Source organism: Convolutriloba macropyga, chromosome 3, assembly GCF_964194025.1.
Source record: "Convolutriloba macropyga chromosome 3, txConMacr16.3, whole genome shotgun sequence".
In the NCBI taxonomy this organism is placed as follows: Eukaryota; Metazoa; Xenacoelomorpha; order Acoela; family Convolutidae; genus Convolutriloba; species Convolutriloba macropyga.
In genome coordinates, this window is record NC_134470.1 from 37,820,077 (window position 1) to 37,843,494 (window position 23,418).

General features: G+C 36.5%; 1 protein-coding gene across 1 annotated transcript in view; it reads right to left on the minus strand.

Annotated features, from left to right (window-relative positions):
• Positions 1 to 883: 883 nt before the first annotated feature.
• The window catches only part of LOC142336187 (CCR4-NOT transcription complex subunit 9-like), a 420,288-nt gene continuing 397,753 nt past the window's right edge, over positions 884 to 23,418 (minus strand). Inside the window, exons 5-9 of the mRNA XM_075384823.1 lie at positions 22,760 to 22,847; positions 22,402 to 22,604; positions 2,832 to 2,930; positions 2,329 to 2,481; positions 884 to 1,180 (exon numbers count right to left, since the gene is read on the minus strand). Of these exons, the coding sequence (XP_075240938.1) occupies positions 1,061 to 1,180; positions 2,329 to 2,481; positions 2,832 to 2,930; positions 22,402 to 22,604; positions 22,760 to 22,847 (663 nt within the window). The 3' untranslated portion in view covers positions 884 to 1,060. The remainder of the gene's footprint in view (positions 1,181 to 2,328; positions 2,482 to 2,831; positions 2,931 to 22,401; positions 22,605 to 22,759; positions 22,848 to 23,418) is intronic.

Consider the following 23,418-nt stretch of genomic DNA (forward strand, 5'->3'; position numbering starts at 1 on the left):
TACTCGAAAATCGTTTGAAAAATTTTCAGTACACTGCGTTACGTCAAAACGGAAAAATTTAGTAATTATTATTTCAACTTCGCTCAACAATAAGCAAAATTGTTATTTCTATAATTTAGGATGTCCGACTGCAGTTTATTCAAACTTCGAATAACGAAACAATTTCCTCAATTAATTTCACGCACTGGCCGCTCCAAAACACCTATTGTCAAATCTAAATTTCGGCGAAATCGAAAAATTGTTCAGATCAATATTTTATGATTCTTCTAAGTTATAAAGTACAAAAACAAATATACTCAGATATGGTCAAAAAAAAACAAAACATCTTTTACCCATAAGCTGATTATCTATCCATATAGTGATCCTCGATCGACAGCATGTTCGACGTACATCATAGTATTATATCTTTTCTAATATTACGAGGTTGCTTGTTATTCAGCGCGATGCTTGCATTTTTTAAATACAGCTATTCTATTAGTGAAACTTTAGCGGTGAATTTTTGTAAGAATTGCAATTTTTAGCGGTGAAAAAAATTTTCACCGCTTATAAGTTTTTTTCACCGCATTCATCACATTGAGCGCAAATCGTACACTTTCTACTCAAATTCACCGCAAATCTTACATCTCTTAGCGATGTATAGCGGTGACACCTCGACCCGAGTGAATCAAGACAGAAATATGAGCAATTTCTGCATATAGTGTAGATTTCTTTTGTACAAGGATTTCAATTGTGAATAGCGTGATAAATTACTTCCGAAATTTTTGGGAAGATTAACAATGATGCTATAGGACAAAAAAAGAATAGTATATCAAATTTGGTGGGTACCCACATGATTTAATTTTCTCGAATTCACTGTATTATGGCTAAAATCTTGTTCAAAACATTTAGCGGTCATAAAACATTTAATAACGGACAAGCCGAACACTGTTTATAAAAACTAAGACAACAAGTAATTATAATAGTATCTCAATCAGATCAATATCAAGTTTTTATATAATTTGTCTCTTCGTTCACACACACAATAACGGAAATCGTGAAAGGAAGAGAATTAAAAGCATTATCAGTTGTTGCCATGTAAACTTCCATCTCCAGCAGGACCAGCTGCGTTGTTGGGGGTCTCTACATTCCGGATCAGCTGTGCCTGCCAGCGCTTTGTATTCGGCTCGTCCTTTAAGCACGCCTGAAAGACAGCAGCAAATTCACATTAAAACTATATGGCAACGAATAATCTCGATTGCAATTAGCTTAATGTAACAGAATAACGTCCAACGAATTGTTCTCAATTAGCATGCGTTTGGAGCCAATTGCAGCCTGCTTCAGCTTGAGGGTCAGGGCTCAGATCTTAACTAATGGGGCTTCAAATGTCGTTTTTAAGAGTTATTTTAAACCGCTTAAGTACATCAATCGCTTCAGAAATACGAATGACCTTACGGTGCAACTTCAAATCAATTTTTAAATTGCGAACTATCGCTAACTGAATTCAGCTGCTCAACACACTGAATGACAGCAAGAGGAATAAAAAGTCAAGCGAGAAAAAGCCACCAAGATGAGAAGGAAAAGTTACAGAAAAGACTACATCGTTCGCTTGGTAGCATTTAATATTACGAGCAAATAGTTGTATTATTATTATTATTAAATTGACTTGGCACCCGCGATACCGGAATCACTTTGTTAATTAGTTACAAAGACAGAACCAATTTACGGGATACTGATAGTAGTCAAAGTTCACAGTCGTTTATTTCAAAAGAGTTCAACTGTTTCCGAAATAATACTGTTGGACATGTCGAGTCAAAGGTTGAGATGTCATTGTTTTGCTGCAGAACGGTTACTCCGTGGTCCCTTGAAAACTTTCCAATAATCATCAACTTGAGGGCAGTATCACAGTTGTAAATTTTGTTCAGCATAAGATCATTTCGAACCAAAAGAAAACTGATTGGCAACAAATTGTTGTAAATGAGGCTCTGATTGTAGTCACTATCTGTAAAAAATTTCTTATTCAAAGCCCATTTGAGCGCTCGTCTTTGCATCTTTTCTAATTTTCTGCAATTTGGCCAATTCGAGAACCAAACATTTGACGCGTAAAGGAGAACTGATAAAATGTAACTTTTGTATAAACTTACTTTTACTCTCGTATTTGTACAAAAGGGAACGTATGGAGATATATTATTAATAAATTTTTGAACCTAAGATTAAAAATTCCTCATTAAAATTTGCCATTTAATTGGCATATATCGTACAAAATGTCTCATTTAATCTTTTAAAAACAATCACAATTCATGAATTTCTTCAACTCTGATAGTTGAAGAAGCTAATTTTATATATGTGGACCTGGAAGAAAGTCTGGTCTTTGAGCTGTTCGGGCAGGCAGGATCGGAGCGCCTCTCGGGCCCTGGGATTGTCACTCAACCTGAGGTAGCACCTGATCACGTGTTTCAATAGTCTTTGCGAAGGCTCCTTCGCCAGCGCCATAACCATCTTGCCCTGCAAACATAAAACGTTAATGCCAAAGTAATTAACGCACTAAAACTGAGCGATCAATTATTTGCTTGTCAACTGCATTAAATAAGTCTCGTCGGCTTTTTTTTGCTGTTATTGCCCCCCCCCCCCCCCCCCCCGTCCATTTGCACCCCCCACTTATACATGTTATAGCATATTGGTTGCATTTCACACATATACAATTATATACAAACGGCATTTACAATTTAATTATGCAGCGAAGTTTTGAAATCAAGACGTATACGGTAATGGAACTTTGCTTATAATGTAAGCACACAAACATTAATGCGTGTTTTTAATGTTTTTGCGTTGGCCTAACAGTTAGTTCAACTAACTAGTATGAGGGCAACGTGTGAGAATCTGTCGTAAGTCTGGCAAATGTAGTTGAGGCCAGTCTCGTCTAGAAGGATCTTTTGCAGGATAAATGTTGCCACCTGAAACGAACTAAGGCACTCAGCTTCCAGATACATACATCTACAATCACCCTCGGGTACATCAACAAATTAATAAGACAATTAAAAAATCAATTGATATGATGCAGAAGCACACTGAGGACCATTACATTCATGCTCCTTAAGGGCACAACACAATAAGGTTTGAGATATGGTCTCAGCTGTAACATTTTTTTCTCAGAAATTGCTTCAAATTTTCCAGCATCTTGTTAGACCTCTTCAAGTCACCAACTTTAAGAAATCATAGTTTACTCAAAATGATCCAGTTTATAATTTTACTGTTCAGCAGAAACTATTTAGTGTTACAGGGTGGACCTTATTTCTAGCTCTTGACTTTAATTAATTCAGAACTGAACTGGAACTTTTGTGAATTCCCATAAGTTAGATATAGACAGAATGTTATTGATTTCCACCCAAAACACACGGCAAAAAGTGGATAACGGCGCATCCCAAACCGCTCTAATAAAACGCAATTACTAGCTAATTATATTGTAAAAAAATCAGCTAAAATCGCACTACGAAACAACCATTTCACTCCTTGTAAAACGACGATTAAATTAGTTAATTACCCCGTACATTAATACTTGAAACACCCATTAAACCATCTTTAAGTTAGAGCGTAACAGTTGACTCCTAAAAAGGGAGTCAAATTTGGATTCAAATTTCTCTAGGAACTACTGAAGATAGTTAGTTATCCGGTTGAAATTGTGCCAAAAAGGTGGCATCTGCATCTCTTGCAATTATGAAACGAAGCTTTGAGCCATGTTTTGGGATGTCCATAGTAGTAGCAGAACCAGAAGACTTCAACTATCTTTGACGGGTTAAAACAAAACGAGAATAGCATAGTTAACAGAGCAAATAAAAGCAGTAGTAGTGATAGACTTGAATTTACTACTGAGTTTCAGCAGAATAAAAAGGGGCTGTTCGGAAAGTGACTAATGAAGCTTTTAACTAGAAAAAATCTTATTTAAGACAATGCAAATAGCTCAGATCTGCAAATTGATCAGTGACACTTTATTGACAAGTGCAGGATAGATTAACATCATAAATAGTCACGAAGTTTGTGAAAGAATGTCTTAACAAATTTTGAATTGGTTGGTGTTCGAGTTCGAAGTAGATTAAAAACACCGCACTCATCAAAAGATTGACTAGTCCATATAGAAGAGTCGATAAAACTCAAAAAACAAAACAAGTTCAACTTAACTCCGCTTGGCAGACTATTATGTTGCATTGTGCCTCAATTACAAAAAAAAAATTCTCGCACGGGATAATTATGGAAATACAATTTTAAATTTGACAATATTCAACCCCAAGATCAGACGTACAATTGAAGCCTTTTACTAATTGAGCACCCAGATATTTCCTGTTATTTAAATTCAACCGATTTTCTTCGCACCCATCAGAAAGCAAATTAAAATCGTTCTGACAGTTAGAAAAAGCATCGACACTAGAGGAAACGTTATTTATCGTCACCGAAACAGGTAGAACTTAAAGATGAAGAAAGCATATCTATATACAAGAGTAACAAAAGCGGTCCAAGGACGTTACCCTTGGGTGCACCACTTGATGTGTCAACAGCTTCGGACAAATTTTCATCAATTCTGACACGCTGTGTTCTACCCATTGAAAATGATCTCAAAGGTTTCTCAAATTGAAGACAAATGATGACAATTTGTCGAGTAACAAACTGAAATTAAAGCAGTAAAGGACTTTGGAGAAGTCTAGATAGGCAACCAAAATATATATATGCAAAACTTATAGCGCACAAGGTTAGAGGTACGTTTTAAGAGCCCACGTAAGGGATATGCTTTTATCATCATTGTCATTTTTCGTTTTCATAAGCATTTCTCGTTAAAAACCATGTCAATTGCACAGGCGATTCGATTACGAATTAGGCAGAGTATCAAATGCTTGAAGTCACAAGTAGCCGTTACAAGTTTGACCCCAAAATGATCATTTGAAGGATGCATACTTGGGCTACGTCAAATTAGCGTTAAGAGCATTCACTTGACCTTATCTCTTTGAATTAAAGTGAAGAAAATTCTCGCACGGGATAATTATGGAAATACCATTTTAAATTTGACAATATTCAACCCCAAGATCAGACGTACAATTAAAACCTTTTACTAATTGAGCACCCAGAGATTTCCTGTTATTTAAATTCAACCGATTTTCTTCGCACCCATCAGAAAGCAAATTAAAATCGTTCTGACAGTTAGAAAAAGCATCGACACTAGAGGAAAGGTTATTTATCGTCACCGAAACAGGTAGAACTTGCAGATGAAGAAAGCATATCTATATACAAGAGTAACAAAAGCGGTCCAAGGACGTTACCCTTGGGTGCACCACTTGATATGTCAACAGCTTCGGACAAATTTTCATCAATTCTGACACGCTGTGTTCTACCCATTGAAAATGATCTCAAAGGTTTCTCAAATTGAAGACAAATGATTACAATTTGTCGAGTAACAAACTGAAATTAAAGCAGTAAAGGTCTTTGGAGAAGTCTAGATAGGCAACCAAAACATATATATGCAAAACTTATAGCCCACAAGGTTAGAGCTACGTTTTAAGAGCCCACGTAAGGGATATGCTTTTATCATCATTGTCATTTTTCGTTTTCATAAACATTTCTCGTTAAAAACCATGTCAATTGCACAGGCGATTCGATTACGAATTAGGCAGAGTATCAAATGCTTGAAGTCACAAGTAGCCGTTACAAGTTTGACCCCAAAATGATCATTTGAAGGATGCATACTTGGGCTACGTCAAATTAGCGTTAAGAGCATTCACTTGACCTTATCTCTTTGAATTAAAGTGAAGAAAATTCTCGCACGGGATAATTATTGAAATACCATTTTAAATTTGGCAATATTCAACCCCAAGATCAGACGTACAATTAAAAGCTTTTACTAATTGAGCACCCAGAGATTTCCTGTTATTTAAATTCAACCGATTTTCTTCGCACCCATCAGAAAGCAAATTAAAATCGTTCTGACAGTTAGAAAAAGCATCGACACTAGAGGAAAGGTTATTTATCGTCACCGAAACAGGTAGAACTTAAAGATGAAGAAAGCATATCTATATACAAGAGTAACAAAAGCGGTCCAAGGACGTTACCCTTGGGTGCACCACTTGATATGTCAACAGCCTCGGACAAATTTTCATCAATTCTGACACGCTGTGTTCTACCCATTGAAAATGATCTCAAAGGTTTCTCAAATTGAAGACAAATGATGACAATTTGTCGAGTAACAAACTGAAATTAAAGCAGTAAAGGTCTTTGGAGAAGTCTAGATAGGCAACCAAAACATATATATGCAAAACTTATAGCCCACAAGGTTAGAGCTACGTTTTAAGAGCCCACGTAAGGGATATGCTTTTATCATCAGTGTCATTTTTCGTTTTCATAAGCATTTCTCGTTAAAAACCATGTCAATTGCACAGGCGATTCGATTACGAATTAGGCAGAGTATCAAATGCTTGAAGTCACAAGTAGCCGTTACAAGTTTGACCCCAAAATGATCATTCGAAGGATGCATACTTGGGCTACGTCAAATTAGCGTTAAGAGCATTCACTTGACCTTATCTCTTTGAATTAAAGTGAAGAAAATTCTCGCACGGGATAATTATTGAAATACCATTTTAAATTTGACAATATTCAACCCCAAGATCAGACGTACAATTAAAACCTTTTACTAATTGAGCACCCAGAGATTTCCTGTTATTTAAATTCAACCGATTTTCTTCGCACCCATCAGAAAGCAAATTAAAATCGTTCTGACAGTTAGAAAAAGCATCGACACTAGAGGAAACGTTATTTATCGTCACCGAAACAGGTAGAACTTAAAGATGAAGAAAGCATATCTATATACAAGAGTAACAAAAGCGGTCCAAGGACGTTACCCTTGGGTGCACCACTTGATGTGTCAACAGCTTCGGACAAATTTTCATCAATTCTGACACGCTGTGTTCTACCCATTGAAAATGATCTCAAAGGTTTCTCAAATTGAAGACAAATGATGACAATTTGTCGAGTAACAAACTGAAATTAAAGCAGTAAAGGACTTTGGAGAAGTCTAGATAGGCAACCAAAATATATATATGCAAAACTTATAGCCCACAAGGTTAGAGGTACGTTTTAAGAGCCCACGTAAGGGATATGCTTTTATCATCATTGTCATTTTTCGTTTTCATAAGCATTTCTCGTTAAAAACCAGGTCAATTGCACAGGCGATTCGATTACGAATTAGGCAGAGTATCAAATGCTTGAAGTCACAAGTAGCCGTTACAAGTTTGACCCCAAAAAGATCATTTGAAGGATGCATACTTGGGCTACGTCAAATTAGCGTTAAGAGCATTCACTTGACCTTATCTCTTTGAATTAAAGTGAAGAAAATTCTCGCACGGGATACTTATTGAAATACCATTTTAAATTTGACAATATTCAACCCCAAGATCAGACGTATAATTAAAACCTTTTACTAATTGAGCACCCAGAGATTTCCTGTTATTTAAATTCAACCGATTTTCTTCGCACCCATCAGAAAGCAAATTAAAATCGTTCTGACAGTTAGAAAAAGCATCGACACTAGAGGAAAGGGTATTTATCGTCGCCGAAACAGGTAGAACTTAAAGATGAAGAAAGCATATCTATATACAAGAGTAACAAAAGCGGTCCAAGGACGTTACCCTTGGGTGCACCACCTGATATGTCAACAGCTTCGGACAAATTTTCATCAATTCTGACACGCTGTGTTCTACCCATTGAAAATGATCTCAAAGGTTTCTCAAATTGAAGACAAATGATGACAATTTGTCGAGTAACAAACTGAAATTAAAGCAGTAAAGGTCTTTGGAGAAGTCTAGATAGGCAACCAAAACATATATATGCAAAACTTATAGCCCACAAGGTTAGAGCTACGTTTTAAGAGCCCACGTAAGGGATATGCTTTTATCATCAGTGTCATTTTTCGTTTTCATAAGCATTTCTCGTTAAAAACCATGTCAATTGCACAGGCGATTCGATTACGAATTAGGCAGAGTATCAAATGCTTGAAGTCACAAGTAGCCGTTACAAGTTTGACCCCAAAATGATCATTCGAAGGATGCATACTTGGGCTACGTCAAATTAGCGTTAAGAGCATTCACCTCAATTAGTTGATCTCAAATAACCTTCATTTAGAGTGACACACACCCATTTGACCTTATCTCTATGAATTAAAGTGAAGTCAATTTCAAAGCGAGGAAGTCATTTTTGAGAGTGAGGTAAGTCACGTGTGACCAAAAACTTAATCACGCGAATGAAAAAACTTGCTCAAATAAGAATGGAAAATGACGTCACGCACGCAATTCAGTTGAAATTGCAAGAACGAATGAACAAAAAGCAGATTTGAAGTGATTGTGACGTCATATGGTTGTAACAAAAATCTGGACGACCAAATAAAAAAACATAGCAGGACAAGCTCTGAAGTACAAATCAAAGAATTTTTCATTGACTATCCAAAGAACTAGCTAGAACGGACTATGAGTAAATTGGAAAAACCATTTCTAAAAAAATCAGATAAAAAAAAATCAATGTCAAACTTCCGCATGTGAACAAAGAAACTAGCGAGAAGTGGAAATTTGGTTCAAACAAAAAAAGTAGGGCTAGCAGGAATTCTTAAAGAATTGGGAACACCATTTAGAAAAAAATCCAAGTCAAAAATTAAAAACAGTGAAAGTGAAATAGCCGCATGGTAACAAAAAACCACTAGAGCTAGAAAGCAAATTTTTGTTCAAGTACCGCTCTACTTGAACTTTTTGTTCAAGTACCGGTTATGAGAATTCTTTAAAAATACTTGCAGTCAAATCATGAAAGAATAAGCTCTTACAATCAACTTGGACTAAAAATCTGGAAAACATTATATTTTTTTAAAAATCACAAAAGCACATAAATCCAAACAAAAATTCCGTTGAGCTAACAGGGTATCCAGATGCTCGCAAAACAGTATGGAAGTCATAAAAGGCTAAAAATTGTCGAAAAAATAAAACGAAAAAAATGCAAAAAAAACAATAGCGAGAATTGGAAATTTGGTTCAAACAAAAAATTGGAATGAACTCTGAAAATACTGGGAACACCATTTCGCACACAATCCAAGCCAAAAAATAAAAAAACAGTAAAAATCAAAGTAAAATTGCCACATGAAACAAAAAACCACTAGCTAGAAAGCGAATTTTAGTTCCAACATTATTTTCTCACTCTACTTTAAAATTAGAGCAAAAATTCACGCCGCAAAACCACTCGTTTCTTTGCTCCACTTCCTGTTTCAGCGAGACCAAAAATCACTACTCCAATTTGACTTCAAAAATCATGCAAAATGGGTAAACAGATTAAAAAAAGAAGAACCAATTATGACAATTTTATAAAAAAAACTTGCAGTCAAATCATGAAAAAACAAGCTCTTACAAACAACTTGGACTAAAAAACTGATATGTTAAATTTTTAAAACAACAAAAGCACAAAAATAGAAAACAAAAATTGCCATCAGCCAATAAGAAATTCAGATGCTCGCAAAATCATAGGCATGTCATAATAAAAAAACTGCAAAAACAATTAGGAAAAAGTTTCAATTTCCGCCATTTGTCATATTTCTCAACAAAAGGATTCTTCATAACCACAAAACTGTAGGCACTTGTTATTTAAAAACTGCTCAAATAAAATGGGTCTGTTCAATACCCATTCGAGGCAGCTAAACAAAACAATCGATACAAAATTGCTAAAATTAGCCCAATAATCAGCAAAATACATGAAAAACCTCTTAAATAGCATAAAATTCAAATGAATTTCCAGAACCCTTCCAACCACTACCAAAATCAGCCTAAAATGAAAACAAAATCATAAACAAACCTCTTAATTCGATACGTTTATTATGGCTTCAGTGAGTACGCTGTCCTTCCAGTCAAACGAATTTTAGAAGGCCTTGTGCTCCTTTTGATTTGCCGAGGGCCGTATTGCCCCGAGTTGTTTGAAATTTGTTAGTTCGTCGTAAATACGTTTTTCGACTCCCACTAGTTGTGAGCTGCTGTGGGTTTCTGGAGTGGGAAACAACAATTGATTTTCGTGCGTTATTGCTATGTGATTGAGCTTTCCTCTGGCAGCTTCATTGATCAGCTTTGCTATTTGTTTTGATCTCTTGTTCTCGTTTACAGTTTGAAATAGTTTTGTTTCTAGTGGTATTAGATATCGTGCCTGCTCCGGTGTAATAATTGTAAATGTTGCAACGATTGAACCGTCTCTGACTTTTACTGGAACTTCTGTTGCAAGCTGGGTTAGTCTGTTGTTGTTTAGTTTGTCCAAATCCTCAGCGAGAGCGGTACCAAGTTTTTCGAACTTTGGAATTGGCTCAACGATGCCGATTTGTTCTGCTGTATTAATTTAGTCTTCTGGTTGCAATTGCTGCTCTTTTCCAGGATGAAGGATGTATTCTTTTGTCTTCAGGGCTATTTTTTCCTAGCCTTCAGCCGTTTTTGTTTCCCTTGTCCCCTCATTTTCATTGTATTCAACGGAAATGTGAATTCCAGGCAATGCAGCAGTCGGTTGTGGGGGGTAAAGGATAATTTTGTGTCTCTGGAAAAACGGTAGACCGAGAAAGTGTGGAAGATTTTCAAAAATTCTTCATCCAGTGTTATATGTCCAATTTTGAAATTGAGTTTAACAGTGAATAGTATCGGCGATTGGTGTAAGAATGCTGTAGGAACACTAATATCTGGTGGAGCTTATTTGTTTATTTCCATGTTGATTATACTTTTTATTTTGTCAAATTGTTTTTGTGACAGCGCACTGCTGAATGCTCCTGTATCGTCGATGCCTTTGATAAAAAATGGATTCGAATTGTAAAGGTACAAGCAAAACGTTCTCTCTATGCTGGTTGTCGCTGAGGACATTCTCAGGCAGTGTGCCGATTGCTCGCACATGTCCGACAGAATGTTCGGAATGGCGTTGGGCATCTTTCTCTTTTATTGTAAAACAGTCTTTGTTCGTTCCGATTATAAAAGCTCCTGGTTCTTGAGAAGCTTCCTCGGTTTTGTCTCCTATACGCTCCTCGCCCTCGGCACCTTTGGTATGGGTACTGCGCACGTTCAGTGTTTTGTCCGTTTTCAAAGTTAAATTGTCGTGGCCTGTTTTGCGCACTGAAAGTTCTTTCTCTACCGTAGTTGTTGAAGTTTGACTGGCTTGAGAATGCCAATATTTTTGGTTTGGTGATTGTGATACTTGCATTGATACGATTCCTGCAGCCATAATGTTTTATAGAGCTTGGACAACTGCTGGGTTGCTTAATGCATTAAGTGCGTTGAATGCTGTGGTGTGCGATGGTTCTGGATGTATTTGGTCGATTCGAACTCTTTTTTATTATTGCGCACAGCTCGTTGAGTGCAATGCTGTCATTCTCTTTCAGAAGCACTTTCTTGTACCTGAATGGCATGCCTTGTATAGATTGCACAGAGATTCTTTGTGACCTTTCGTCTGTGCGATCTATGCCTGCGTCGTCATCGTCTACTATTGCAAGATTTGCGAGCCGTTGTAGGTCGGTGAGAAATTCGTCTGGCTCTTCTTTTATGGGATCAAATTTTAGTGACTGTAGGTCAAGCTCGAAATTTCTTCTTTGGTCTGCACCTGCATAGCGGTTGCGTAGTTCTTGCAAGGAGTTGTCCAGGTCGTTTCGCGTAGCTTCCGGCAGCCGGAGATAAAAGTTAAGTGTATTTCCATCAAGATAAAGGTGAAGGTATAGTGCTCGTTGGTGATGGGCTTCAGGTATGCTTGACACGGCAATGCTGGCTCGAACGAGGCCTTCAAATTGGTCCCAATTTTCATTTGGTAATCAAGAGAAACGTCGCAGGTGGACATGCGGAGGGCTCGGTTCTGCCATCGTTTTTTGTTTTTGTTTGTGTGAGAAAAGTTAAATCAGGAAATGTAGTAAGAAATTGTTCTCTGTAGGCTGTTTTCAGAAAACATTGGGTGGTTTGATTGGATACTTAAAGAAACTTACTGTTGTTTGTTTAGGTTTTGAGGCATGGTGTTGTAGAATCCAGTTGAATTCCGTGTAAAGATTGCTAAGTTGTACAGTGGTTGTAATCCGGAGTCAATGAATTTAACTTCTTCTGAATTGTCGTCGAAGGCGACGTTAACTTGAATGCCGGCGGGTGATGGTCATATAGTTTCAACTCTTGCAATGCGGCTATTAATAATTAGTAGCATTTTAATATGAGTGTCAGAATTTTAATTGAATCAAAGGGAGGGTCTTTGTTGTGTAGAAGTATGCTGAGAGTTTATCTATGCAGAAAAAGCGTTCCGAATCTCTGTCGCCATGTGGCATCCCTTCTTCAAGGAAGTTTTGCTCTAAGAGTTATTATCCTTCTAGTACGAATGTTATTGAATATTTTGCTAACTTTTTCCAAGTGCGGGGTACGAGGTAAGAACGTTCTGATTAATAGGGGTGCTTAATACAAGCGACTGAACGGAGGTGTGGTAGTGGTAAGAATAATTTTACTGCGTGTAATATTTTTCCATTTTCTATTTTTATCAACGAATCAAAAGCTATATCCGATTTCTGGAACGGTCTTTTAACCTACTCGGTAATACTCTGGTCTGTGTCTATGATGATGATCGTCAATTCCTATCGAGAAAAGAATGCATTTTAGATGTAAGGTTGCCTCTAACAGTTTCTTCATTTCCCCGAAACTACCTTTCAAGAGCTTGATCAGAAAAAGGTGTAGAGCGTGAGCTTTAAACAAAGTGTCATGAAGAGAGGCACGTCAGAATTGAAATTATTCTTGTCAACAGAACCTATGGTGAACTCGGTCAAAGTAAAAAAAGCGACATAAGATTGCCATAGGGTAAATTAATTGGACAATGATTGGAGAAGACTTTTCCTAATTATAATTCATTTTATTGCTGTAGAAAGAATTGCTGGTACCCGGGTCAACGATCATACAACTTTCTTTGATTTCGTACAAGGTCATATATGATTCTTGGTAATCATACTAGGTCATATATGATTTGTATGAATTCTTGGTAGTCATACAAGGACCATATATGATTTCCTAGAAATCATACAAGGATCATACAAAAAAGTTCAAAGACTAAAAACTGTATAATTTTTATTTTCCATTGAAGTTGAAACAATTTCTTGGATTTCATACAAGGTCATATAAGACACATAATACATTGACTGGTGCCACAAATTCTCGTATAATGTAGTCAGAGGACTTATTAAATTATTATATCGCATTTGCAATCCACATTTAACTCTTTGTGTGCGCTAAAAGAATAACTTTTTGGGTTAAACGTATTCAGAAAACGAATTTGACGTGATATGCATCTCTTTTCTTGATTAATTTTTTTTATAAATGAGCATTTATAAGTATAAACTGGCTTCAGAGTATGTCAAAAATTTTGTTATTTGTTTGGACTTACTCTTTTATTTTGTGCCCAACTTGCAATTTATATTGTACGTTAGGGTCTTTTGGCGGATCACAATGTGATGCCGGGGTATCTTATATGTGACGCCCTACCGAATAAAAACAAAAATCATAAATGGGTAAAGATTTTTAAAAAATAGATGTATGATTCTTGGTATTCGTACTAGGATCATATATGAGTTCTTGGTTTTCTTTGGTTTCATGCAAGGATCGTACTAAGAAATCAAGTATGGACAGTATGAAATCATATATGATCCTTGTATGAAATCAAAGAAATTTCAACCCGGGTACTGGACCTCATGCCATGAGAAGTTTGTTGGACAGGACAGCGGTTAGAGGAAATTATGTGCCTCTTGAGGCTGAAGAAACCTAAAAAAAGACAAACAATTTCAAAGAACTTGAAAAAAGTTTTATCACAAAAATTGCTAAAATTTTATGGCAACTTTCAGTAACTTATTATCACACCCCTAAGGACGTTTTCTGGCCCCTGCGTCTGGAAAGAAGGGAAAAATTTGAAATAAGTGTCAAAAAATAAAAAATTTGCACGTTTTGTCAAAAAAATTGTTAAAATTTGTGATGTTAAAATGTTGAAACCATTCCACTGCCACTAGAAACTAGGCAGTAATTTATTATAAAAACCCTAGAGGAGGTTCCTTGACACCTAGAACTTAAATGCCAAAATTTTCAAAAAGCTTGTATAAAATTGCGTGTTTTTAGCGATCGGCTGTTCGAAAGTAGCCACGTGGGTGGGTGGGGGGGGGCTGCTAGGGAGGTAGGTGGGTGGGCAACAGTGGTGTTGTCTTCAATCTCTAAGAACCGCCCTTCACACTATAAAAATAAGTCTCCGAAACAGTTTGAGCTGAAACACAGCTGAAAGGCTCTAAGAGCACTTAATGCCCACTGGGCGCTACCTCTTTATCCCGTTTTTGAGGAGAAAAACTCAAAAGCGTCAGACAAAAATTCGGTCAAGCGAAAAATCGCATAAAAAAGACTGACAGGACTAATATAATTGCTACAAACTTCGTTTGAGAGCAATTACTTAGAAATTATTAATAAAATTACTTTACACAACAGGCTCTCCGTTTTGAGATTGACATGTTGACGTTGACCAATTTTATTTGACATTTGTTATTTCGTCACGTAAATAATGACTCAAAAAAATTTAGGAAAAATAAATACTAAGGCCTTAAGCATTTTTCTCGTTAGCCTGTCTGGCAAAAAATACAAATTTCGATTTATCTTCATTAAATTCTCAGAATTCAACTTCTTTGAATAGTAAAAAGAGCTCCTAAAAAGTCGTCGGCCAAGCCAATGTTTCTTTCCCGTCTTTTTTAAGTGTTATCTGCTGCTGTGAATGGTTTCATGCCAATTTTTTTTCAAAATTTTTGCCGGGAATAGCGAACTTTTGTCATGCTTACTCCACTAGTCATTTCTACCTGGCTTCTGGATTCACGCGGAACAGTTAACATTGTGTTGCAATTCAGATACATTTAGAAACATAGCTGGCAGATTGAAACAAAATAGCCGCGATAGCTTTGTAGATCTGGAGTTTTAAAATATAAAATCAAAAAAGCTAATATTCCTTTCATTTCTTTTTGTACTGCTGAGATGTAATGCTGTTATTGCTACTTCTATTATCTGCTCTCAAATAACCCTCAATTAGAGTGACACCCACGCAGTTGAACCCACGCAGTTAAAAAAGTAAAGAAGTCATTTTGAAAGAGAGGAACGTCATTTTTGAGGGAGGACTCACGTCCGACCAAACACTCACGCAAATGAACAAAAAAACTCGCTTCATTAAGTGTGGAAAACTGCATGAATGAATGAGCAAAGAGCAGATTTAAATTGAGCGTAACGTCGTATGGTCATAACAAATATCTTGACGAGAAAATATAGCAGGACAAGTCCTGGCCTACAACTCAAAGAAATTTCATTGACTTAAAAAAAACTAGACCAAGAACGGACGACTAAGAGTAAATTGGGAAACCAATCAAATTGTGAAAATCCGATAAAACACCGTTTTCTCACTCTACTTTAAACATACCCGGCAGATTGCCGGAAAATAGCCGCCGTTGATTCCAATAAGCATGATTGGGATTGAAAGAATAGATATTGAAAAAAAAAAAAGATTTTTATACAAAAACATTTTTAAGTCCGATTTATTTTGATGGCATCAGTTGAACATAACGTACTTCTGTTTCTTAGAGAGAGGCTACAGGGGCCACTGTCAATACCAATAAGCATTAGAGATGGTAACTAAGACTTAATAGGAACGACGTTCAAATAGCGGGCATCTAAAATTGGGCTTTATGGGTTTATCTCGTTTCTACTTCTGACTTCAATTTTTTATACTGACTCTGTTCATTTTGAATTGCTTTGCTGAGCAACTGATGTTCAAAATCACTTTTAGCAGAATGAGAGAAGAGAGAAATGTTGAAAAAGCGGCAAAATGAGGTAAAGCGATACATTTTTTTATTCGACTAAGTAAAAATTGGAGTGCTTTAATAGCCGGCTGATAAGATGAGGGCGGCTATTAAAAATGCAGAAGAAGCGCGCTGCAAAACCATTCGCATTGCACTCCACTTCCTGCTTCGTCTTGACCCGAAATCACTACTTCAATTTGACTTCAAAAACTATGAAAATAAGTGAACAGTGAATACTCTGCAACAGACTCGAACAGAATATTCACTTAGTGAACAAAAATTTAAATAAATAGAACATGCTAAACTGGTCTTTCAGAACAATTCGTTGCAAAACCCCTTTCAAGGAAGTTTTGCTCTAAGAGTTATTATCCTTCTAGTACGAATGTTATTGAATATTTTGCTAACTTTTTCCAAGTGCGGGGTACGAGGTAAGAACGTTCTGATTAATAGGGGTGCTTAATACAAGCGACTGAACGGAGGTGTGGTAGTGGTAAGAACAATTTTACTGCGTGTAATATTTTTCCATTTTCTATTTTTATCAACCAATCAAAAGCTATATCCGATTTCTGGAACGGTCTTTTAACCTACTCGGTAATACTCTGGTCTGTGTCTATGATGATGATCGTCAATTCCTATCGAGAAAAGAATGCATTTTAGATGTAAGGTTGCCTCTAACAGTTTCTTCATTTCCCCGAAACTACCTTTCAAGAGCTTGATCAGAAAAAGGTGTAGAGCGTGAGCTTTAAACAAAGTGTCATGAAGAGAGGCACGTCAGAATTGAAATTATTCTTGTCAACAGAACCTATGGTGAACTCGGTCAAAGTAAAAAAAGCGACATAAGATTGCCATAGGGTAAATTAATTGGACAATGATTGGAGAAGACTTTTCCTAATTATAATTCATTTTATTGCTGTAGAAAGAATTGCTGGTACCCGGGTCAACGATCATACAACTTTCTTTGATTTCGTACAAGGTCATATATGATTCTTGGTAATCATACTAGGTCATATATGATTTGTATGAATTCTTGGTAGTCATACAAGGACCATATATGATTTCCTAGAAATCATACAAGGATCATACAAAAAAGTTCAAAGACTAAAAACTGTATAATTTTTATTTTCCATTGAAGTTGAAACAATTTCTTGGATTTCATACAAGGTCATATAAGACACATAATACATTGACTGGTGCCACAAATTCTCGTATAATGTAGTCAGAGGACTTATTAAATTATTATATCGCATTTGCAATCCACATTTAACTCTTTGTGTGCGCTAAAAGAATAACTTTTTGGGTTAAACGTATACAGAAAACGAATTTGACGTGATATGCATCTCTTTTCTTGATTAATTTTTTTTATAAATGAGCATTTATAAGTATAAACTGGCTTCAGAGTATGTCAAAAATTTTGTTATTTGTTTGGACTTACTCTTTTATTTTGTGCCCAACTTGCAATTTATATTGTACGTTAGGGTCTTTTGGCGGATCACAATGTGATGCCGGGGTATCTTATATGTGACGCCCTACCGAATAAAGACAAAAATCATAAATGGGTAAAGATTTTTAAAAAATAGATGTATGATTCTTGGTATTCGTACTAGGATCATATATGAGTTCTTGGTTTTCTTTGGTTTCATGCAAGGATCGTACTAAGAAATCAAGTATGGACAGTATGAAATCATATATGATCCTTGTATGAAATCAAAGAAATTTCAACCCGGGTACTGGACCTCATGCCATGAGAAGTTTGTTGGACAGGACAGCGGTTAGAGGAAATTATGTGCCTCTTGAGGCTGAAGAAACCTAAAAAAAGACAAACAATTTCAAAGAACTTGAAAAAAGTTTTATCACAAAAATTGCTAAAATTTTATGGCAACTTTCAGTAACTTATTATCACACCCCTAAGGACGTTTTCTGGCCCCTGCGTCTGGAAAGAAGGGAAAAATTTGAAATAAGTGTCAAAAAATAAAAAATTTGCACGTTTTGTCAAAAAAATTGTTAAAATTTGTGATGTTAAAATGTTGAAACCATTCCACTGCCACTAGAAACTAGGCAGTAATTTATTATAAAAACCCTAGAGGAGGTTCCTTGACACCTAGAACTTAAATGCCAAAATTTTCAAAAAGCTTGTATAAAATTGCGTGTTTTTAGCGATCGGCTGTTCGAAAGTAGCCACGTGGGTGGGTGGGGGGGGGCTGCTAGGGAGGTAGGTGGGTGGGCAACAGTGGTGTTGTCTTCAATCTCTAAGAACCGCCCTTCACACTATAAAAATAAGTCTCCGAAACAGTTTGAGCTGAAACACAGCTGAAAGGCTCTAAGAGCACTTAATGCCCACTGGGCGCTACCTCTTTATCCCGTTTTTGAGGAGAAAAACTCAAAAGCGTCAGACAAAAATTCGGTCAAGCGAAAAATCGCATAAAAAAGACTGACAGGACTAATATAATTGCTACAAACTTCGTTTGAGAGCAATTACTTAGAAATTATTAATAAAATTACTTTACACAACAGGCTCTCCGTTTTGAGATTGACATGTTGACGTTGACCAATTTTATTTGACATTTGTTATTTCGTCACGTAAATAATGACTCAAAAAAATTTAGGAAAAATAAATACTAAGGCCTTAAGCATTTTTCTCGTTAGCCTGTCTGGCAAAAAATACAAATTTCGATTTATCTTCATTAAATTCTCAGAATTCAACTTCTTTGAATAGTAAAAAGAGCTCCTAAAAAGTCGTCGGCCAAGCCAATGTTTCTTTCCCGTCTTTTTTAAGTGTTATCTGCTGCTGTGAATGGTTTCATGCCAATTTTTTTTCAAAATTTTTGCCGGGAATAGCGAACTTTTGTCATGCTTACTCCACTAGTCATTTCTACCTGGCTTCTGGATTCACGCGGAACAGTTAACATTGTGTTGCAATTCAGATACATTTAGAAACATAGCTGGCAGATTGAAACAAAATAGCCGCGATAGCTTTGTAGATCTGGAGTTTTAAAATATAAAATCAAAAAAGCTAATATTCCTTTCATTTCTTTTTGTACTGCTGAGATGTAATGCTGTTATTGCTACTTCTATTATCTGCTCTCAAATAACCCTCAATTAGAGTGACACCCACGCAGTTGAACCCACGCAGTTAAAAAAGTAAAGAAGTCATTTTGAAAGAGAGGAACGTCATTTTTGAGGGAGGACTCACGTCCGACCAAACACTCACGCAAATGAACAAAAAAACTCGCTTCATTAAGTGTGGAAAACTGCATGAATGAATGAGCAAAGAGCAGATTTAAATTGAGCGTAACGTCGTATGGTCATAACAAATATCTTGACGAGAAAATATAGCAGGACAAGTCCTGGCCTACAACTCAAAGAAATTTCATTGACTTAAAAAAACTAGACCAAGAACGGACGACTAAGAGTAAATTGGGAAACCAATCAAATTGTGAAAATCCGATAAAACACCGTTTTCTCACTCTACTTTAAACATACCCGGCAGATTGCCGGAAAATAGCCGCCGTTGATTCCAATAAGCATGATTGGGATTGAAAGAATAGATATTGAAAAAAAAAGATTTTTATACAAAAACATTTTTAAGTCCGATTTATTTTGATGGCATCAGTTGAACATAACGTACTTCTGTTTCTTAGAGAGAGGCTACAGGGGCCACTGTCAATACCAATAAGCATTAGAGATGGTAACTAAGACTTAATAGGAACGACGTTCAAATAGCGGGCATCTAAAATTGGGCTTTATGGGTTTATCTCGTTTCTACTTCTGACTTCATTTTTTTATACTGACTGTTCATTTTGAATTGCTTTGCTGAGCAACTGATGTTCAAAATCACTTTTAGCAGAATGAGAGAAGAGAGAAATGTTGAAAAAGCGGCAAAATGAGGTAAAGCGATACATTTTTTTATTCGACTAAGTAAAAATTGGAGTGCTTTAATAGCCGGCTGATAAGATGAGGGCGGCTATTAAAAATGCAGAAGAAGCGCGCTGCAAAACCATTCGCATTGCACTCCACTTCCTGCTTCGTCTTGACCCGAAATCACTACTTCAATTTGACTTCAAAAACTATGAAAATAAGTGAACAGTGAATACTCTGCAACAGACTCGAACAGAATATTCACTTAGTGAACAAAAATTTAAATAAATAGAACATGCTAAACTGGTCTTTCAGAACAATTCGTTGCAAAACCCCTTTGAAAAATCTGCTCCATCAGTGACCCACCCCTTCTCTTTCCGAGACACACTGAACAACAACTAAAACGAGGAAACCACAAAACCTGAAAACTTTACAAAAGTGAATCATTTATTTCAGTGAAAACAGTCCTGTATGACATCGCATCACAAAATCCGCCCAGGTTGAAACTCGAACCTTGCTCCTTGACTCAAAAATGAAGTTAAGTCATTTGAGAACGTTTTCGAAGCCAAAACAGTCAAGAGAAAATTCTGCATAAAAAGACGTTTAGAACCACACGTTTAGATTAATTGCTTCGAACTTCTCTCTCGAGAGAAAATTAAATTAAATTAAAAAACAAACAACTAACTTCGGTAGAATTGCTCTCAAACAAATGGCGAGCGGTTGGCTTTGTCAGTAGTTAGCGACGGTATAAGGAGGTTAGCTTTAGCTTAATTAGGTATTGTGGGGTGAGCGCTGCGGCGGGAAGGGGGTAGCGCACGGGGGGAGGGGAGTGATGGCGGGACACGGGGGGTGGGGGGGGGGGGTCAAACTCTTAAGAACCTCGATTCGTACCATGAATTTATGTCTCCAAAAACAGTTTCCGTAAATACCACAATTAACGTCTTGCCAGTCGAAAGGTTGTAAAAGAAGCTAACGCCCTCCGGTCAATACTTGTTTATCCCGTTTTTGAGGACAAAAAGTCAAATGATCAGACAAAAAATCGGTTCAGCGGAAAATTGCGAAACCACAGGACTAATATTTTTGTGACAAACTTTGAGAGCAACTAAATAAATAGATGACCACTATTACTCCTCTTCACGTCGTAAAAGACCGTGGTCCAATTTACTTGCAAAAATCAAAGAGAAGGCCTATAATAGACCCAGCTATTGCTTTGCGGATATTAATAAACTGATACAAAACTAACGTCACTGTGGCTGCTGGAAAACTTTCTCGATGAGTTGTTTGATCAGACGGGAAAAAAAATCCAAGAGAAGACATCCAAGAGTCCACTGGTTAATCCAAAAACTCGACGTAATTCATTTTTCATTTACGGTCGTCTTTCAACTGTTTTGTAAAATTTTTAGCTTTCTAACTTATTCCCAGAGAGCTCTGAATATATATGTATGATGGTGCGTTATCAAAAACGTGCAAACCACCTACAATTACAGTAGAAAAAACCGGACAAAACAGCTGCTTGTAAGAATGCAAAAGCATACTTAGCAGAGTAAAATATCTTTGTTTTTGAACAGCATACAAAGAAGTGTAATAAATTATATTTTAATTTAAGAGCGAAAGGAAAAAAAATACTTTTCAAAAGAACTTAAATAGAGTTCTTGCAATGTCAGCGTCAAAATACACCAAAAAAACAGACAATAAGGTTCATTCGGTTCTTATTTTTTATATATCAGCCAACAGTTAAATGGGTAATATCAATCAATAACCAGAAGATCATTAATAGAATAATGTATAGTTGTGATTATTTCAAACATAGCCGGCAGATTGCCGGAATAGCTGCGAAAAACACTTGCGTGCCGTAAAATACAGATGGAAAAAGATACAGAAGTGAGTTGATAATAGTTATCGCCGCCGCCTATAAAACTTAAAGTTTATTTCAAAGGAGGTTGTTTTTGGGTGCAAAAAAATTTTCCCTGCCGCGTCTCGAACCGGCGATCTCCGGATTAACAGCCAGCCGCCTTAACCACTCGGCTGTCGCACCGTCTGTTTTCTTACAATCAACTTTGTTTTAGGAACAGATTCTGTTTCTGAATAACCTCAATTTAGGTCAAGCAGAAAGCGTGAAATCAAGCGCGAAAAAGCCATTTAAGCAGTGACGAGACAGAATGTTCTAGAACAAATGTAAAACGAAAATGAAGCGTCAGACGACGAAACGAAAAAAACCAAGAGCACCGCAATATAGCTACGCTCAGCTTACAGCTTCGCAGCTATAATAAATTATTTAGATTATTCTGAAGGCATGTAAACTTTAACCTCTTGGTTCAGAAACTCCATTTACTCCATAGATACTGATTTTTAAATATAACCAATTAAACGTTGGAAAAATTGCTCTTGGAGACTATAAGTTCAATAGTGGTCTTCAAATAACCACATTAGAGGTTAACATATACCACTATTAAGATTTAAAGTGAAAATGGCACCAGTTTCGGCGCATTTTTCATTTGACTTTCAGTATTAAACTGCCGCCAAATGAGTTCAGCTGCTTAAATTTGTGATTGAGAGAGCATTTTTGATCACGCGAAACGCAAAAAGTCAAGGGCATAAACATAAAAGTCACTCGAAAAGTCAAAACGGTCAAGAGAAAATTTTGCATAAAAAAGACACACGTTTACAATAATTGCTATGAACTTCGTTGAAGAGCCATTAAAAATGTTTCGTACCGTTTTAGACAGCTCCGATCCGTTTTCCATAATACGTAAGCAAAGAGGAATGATCTCGGTGGTGAGCAAGAAGTTGATCACCTCTGGCTCGTCTGTCTTCACCAATGCCCCAATCACACCCAAACTTGTTAGACGGAGGTATTCGAAGGGTCTGGTCTTGCTGGATGTGTGAAGAAAAGGGTAGAGATACAAGGGGATTTGGGCTAAAAGGGGATACAAAATTTTGAGTGGTTCTCTAAATTCTGGTCAATCAGATGTAGCAAATTTCTTGCAAATTTCTTTCAAGATTCTAATCAGTATTTTAATGGATCACAAACTTGAGTAAACATTAATGAACTAATGCACCAAAATGTCATACCATGTAAAAAAGGCGATCTGGTCTCTGGATGTGAGGCAACGCACTGAAGAAGGGCTAATGCATTGCACACGCGATTGCTTTGGTGAGCCTGTCAACATCATAAACATGAGAGCAGAAAGCAATATATCAGTAATAACATAAGACATCCTTGACCTTAAAAAAATTAGTTAAAAAACTAGCAAGCTCGCAGTGATCTGAGGATTTGCCCAAAGGAGACGCAAAAAGTTTCAAGTTCACCAGGGAGTACATATACAGAATGATAAATTTTTTAAAAAGAAACCGACTAACGTCGGACGAATGTCTCTCGAACGACAGGCGCGGCAAATTAATTCAGTGGGGGAGTTAGTTGGAATTTTTCATGGTTGCAAAAATAAAACTAAAACAGACTGCAATGAGATATGTCAGCAAAAACAAAAACGATTCGAAATCGCCGAAATCCAACAAAGCCGTATAGCAGTAAGCGGAAAAAAGTTTTAAGATCAGTGCTTGACAAATAATAAATCAGCCAAAGTGGCAGACTTTGCGCCAGTTGCTCTTTTCAAAACAAAACAAGCCAAATTTTGCAGAAAGGGTCGCATCAAACCACTTAGTAACTTTATTTTCAATTTTCGATCACCAAAGATAACCAAGAAAATATGAATACAAATAATGAAAATCAG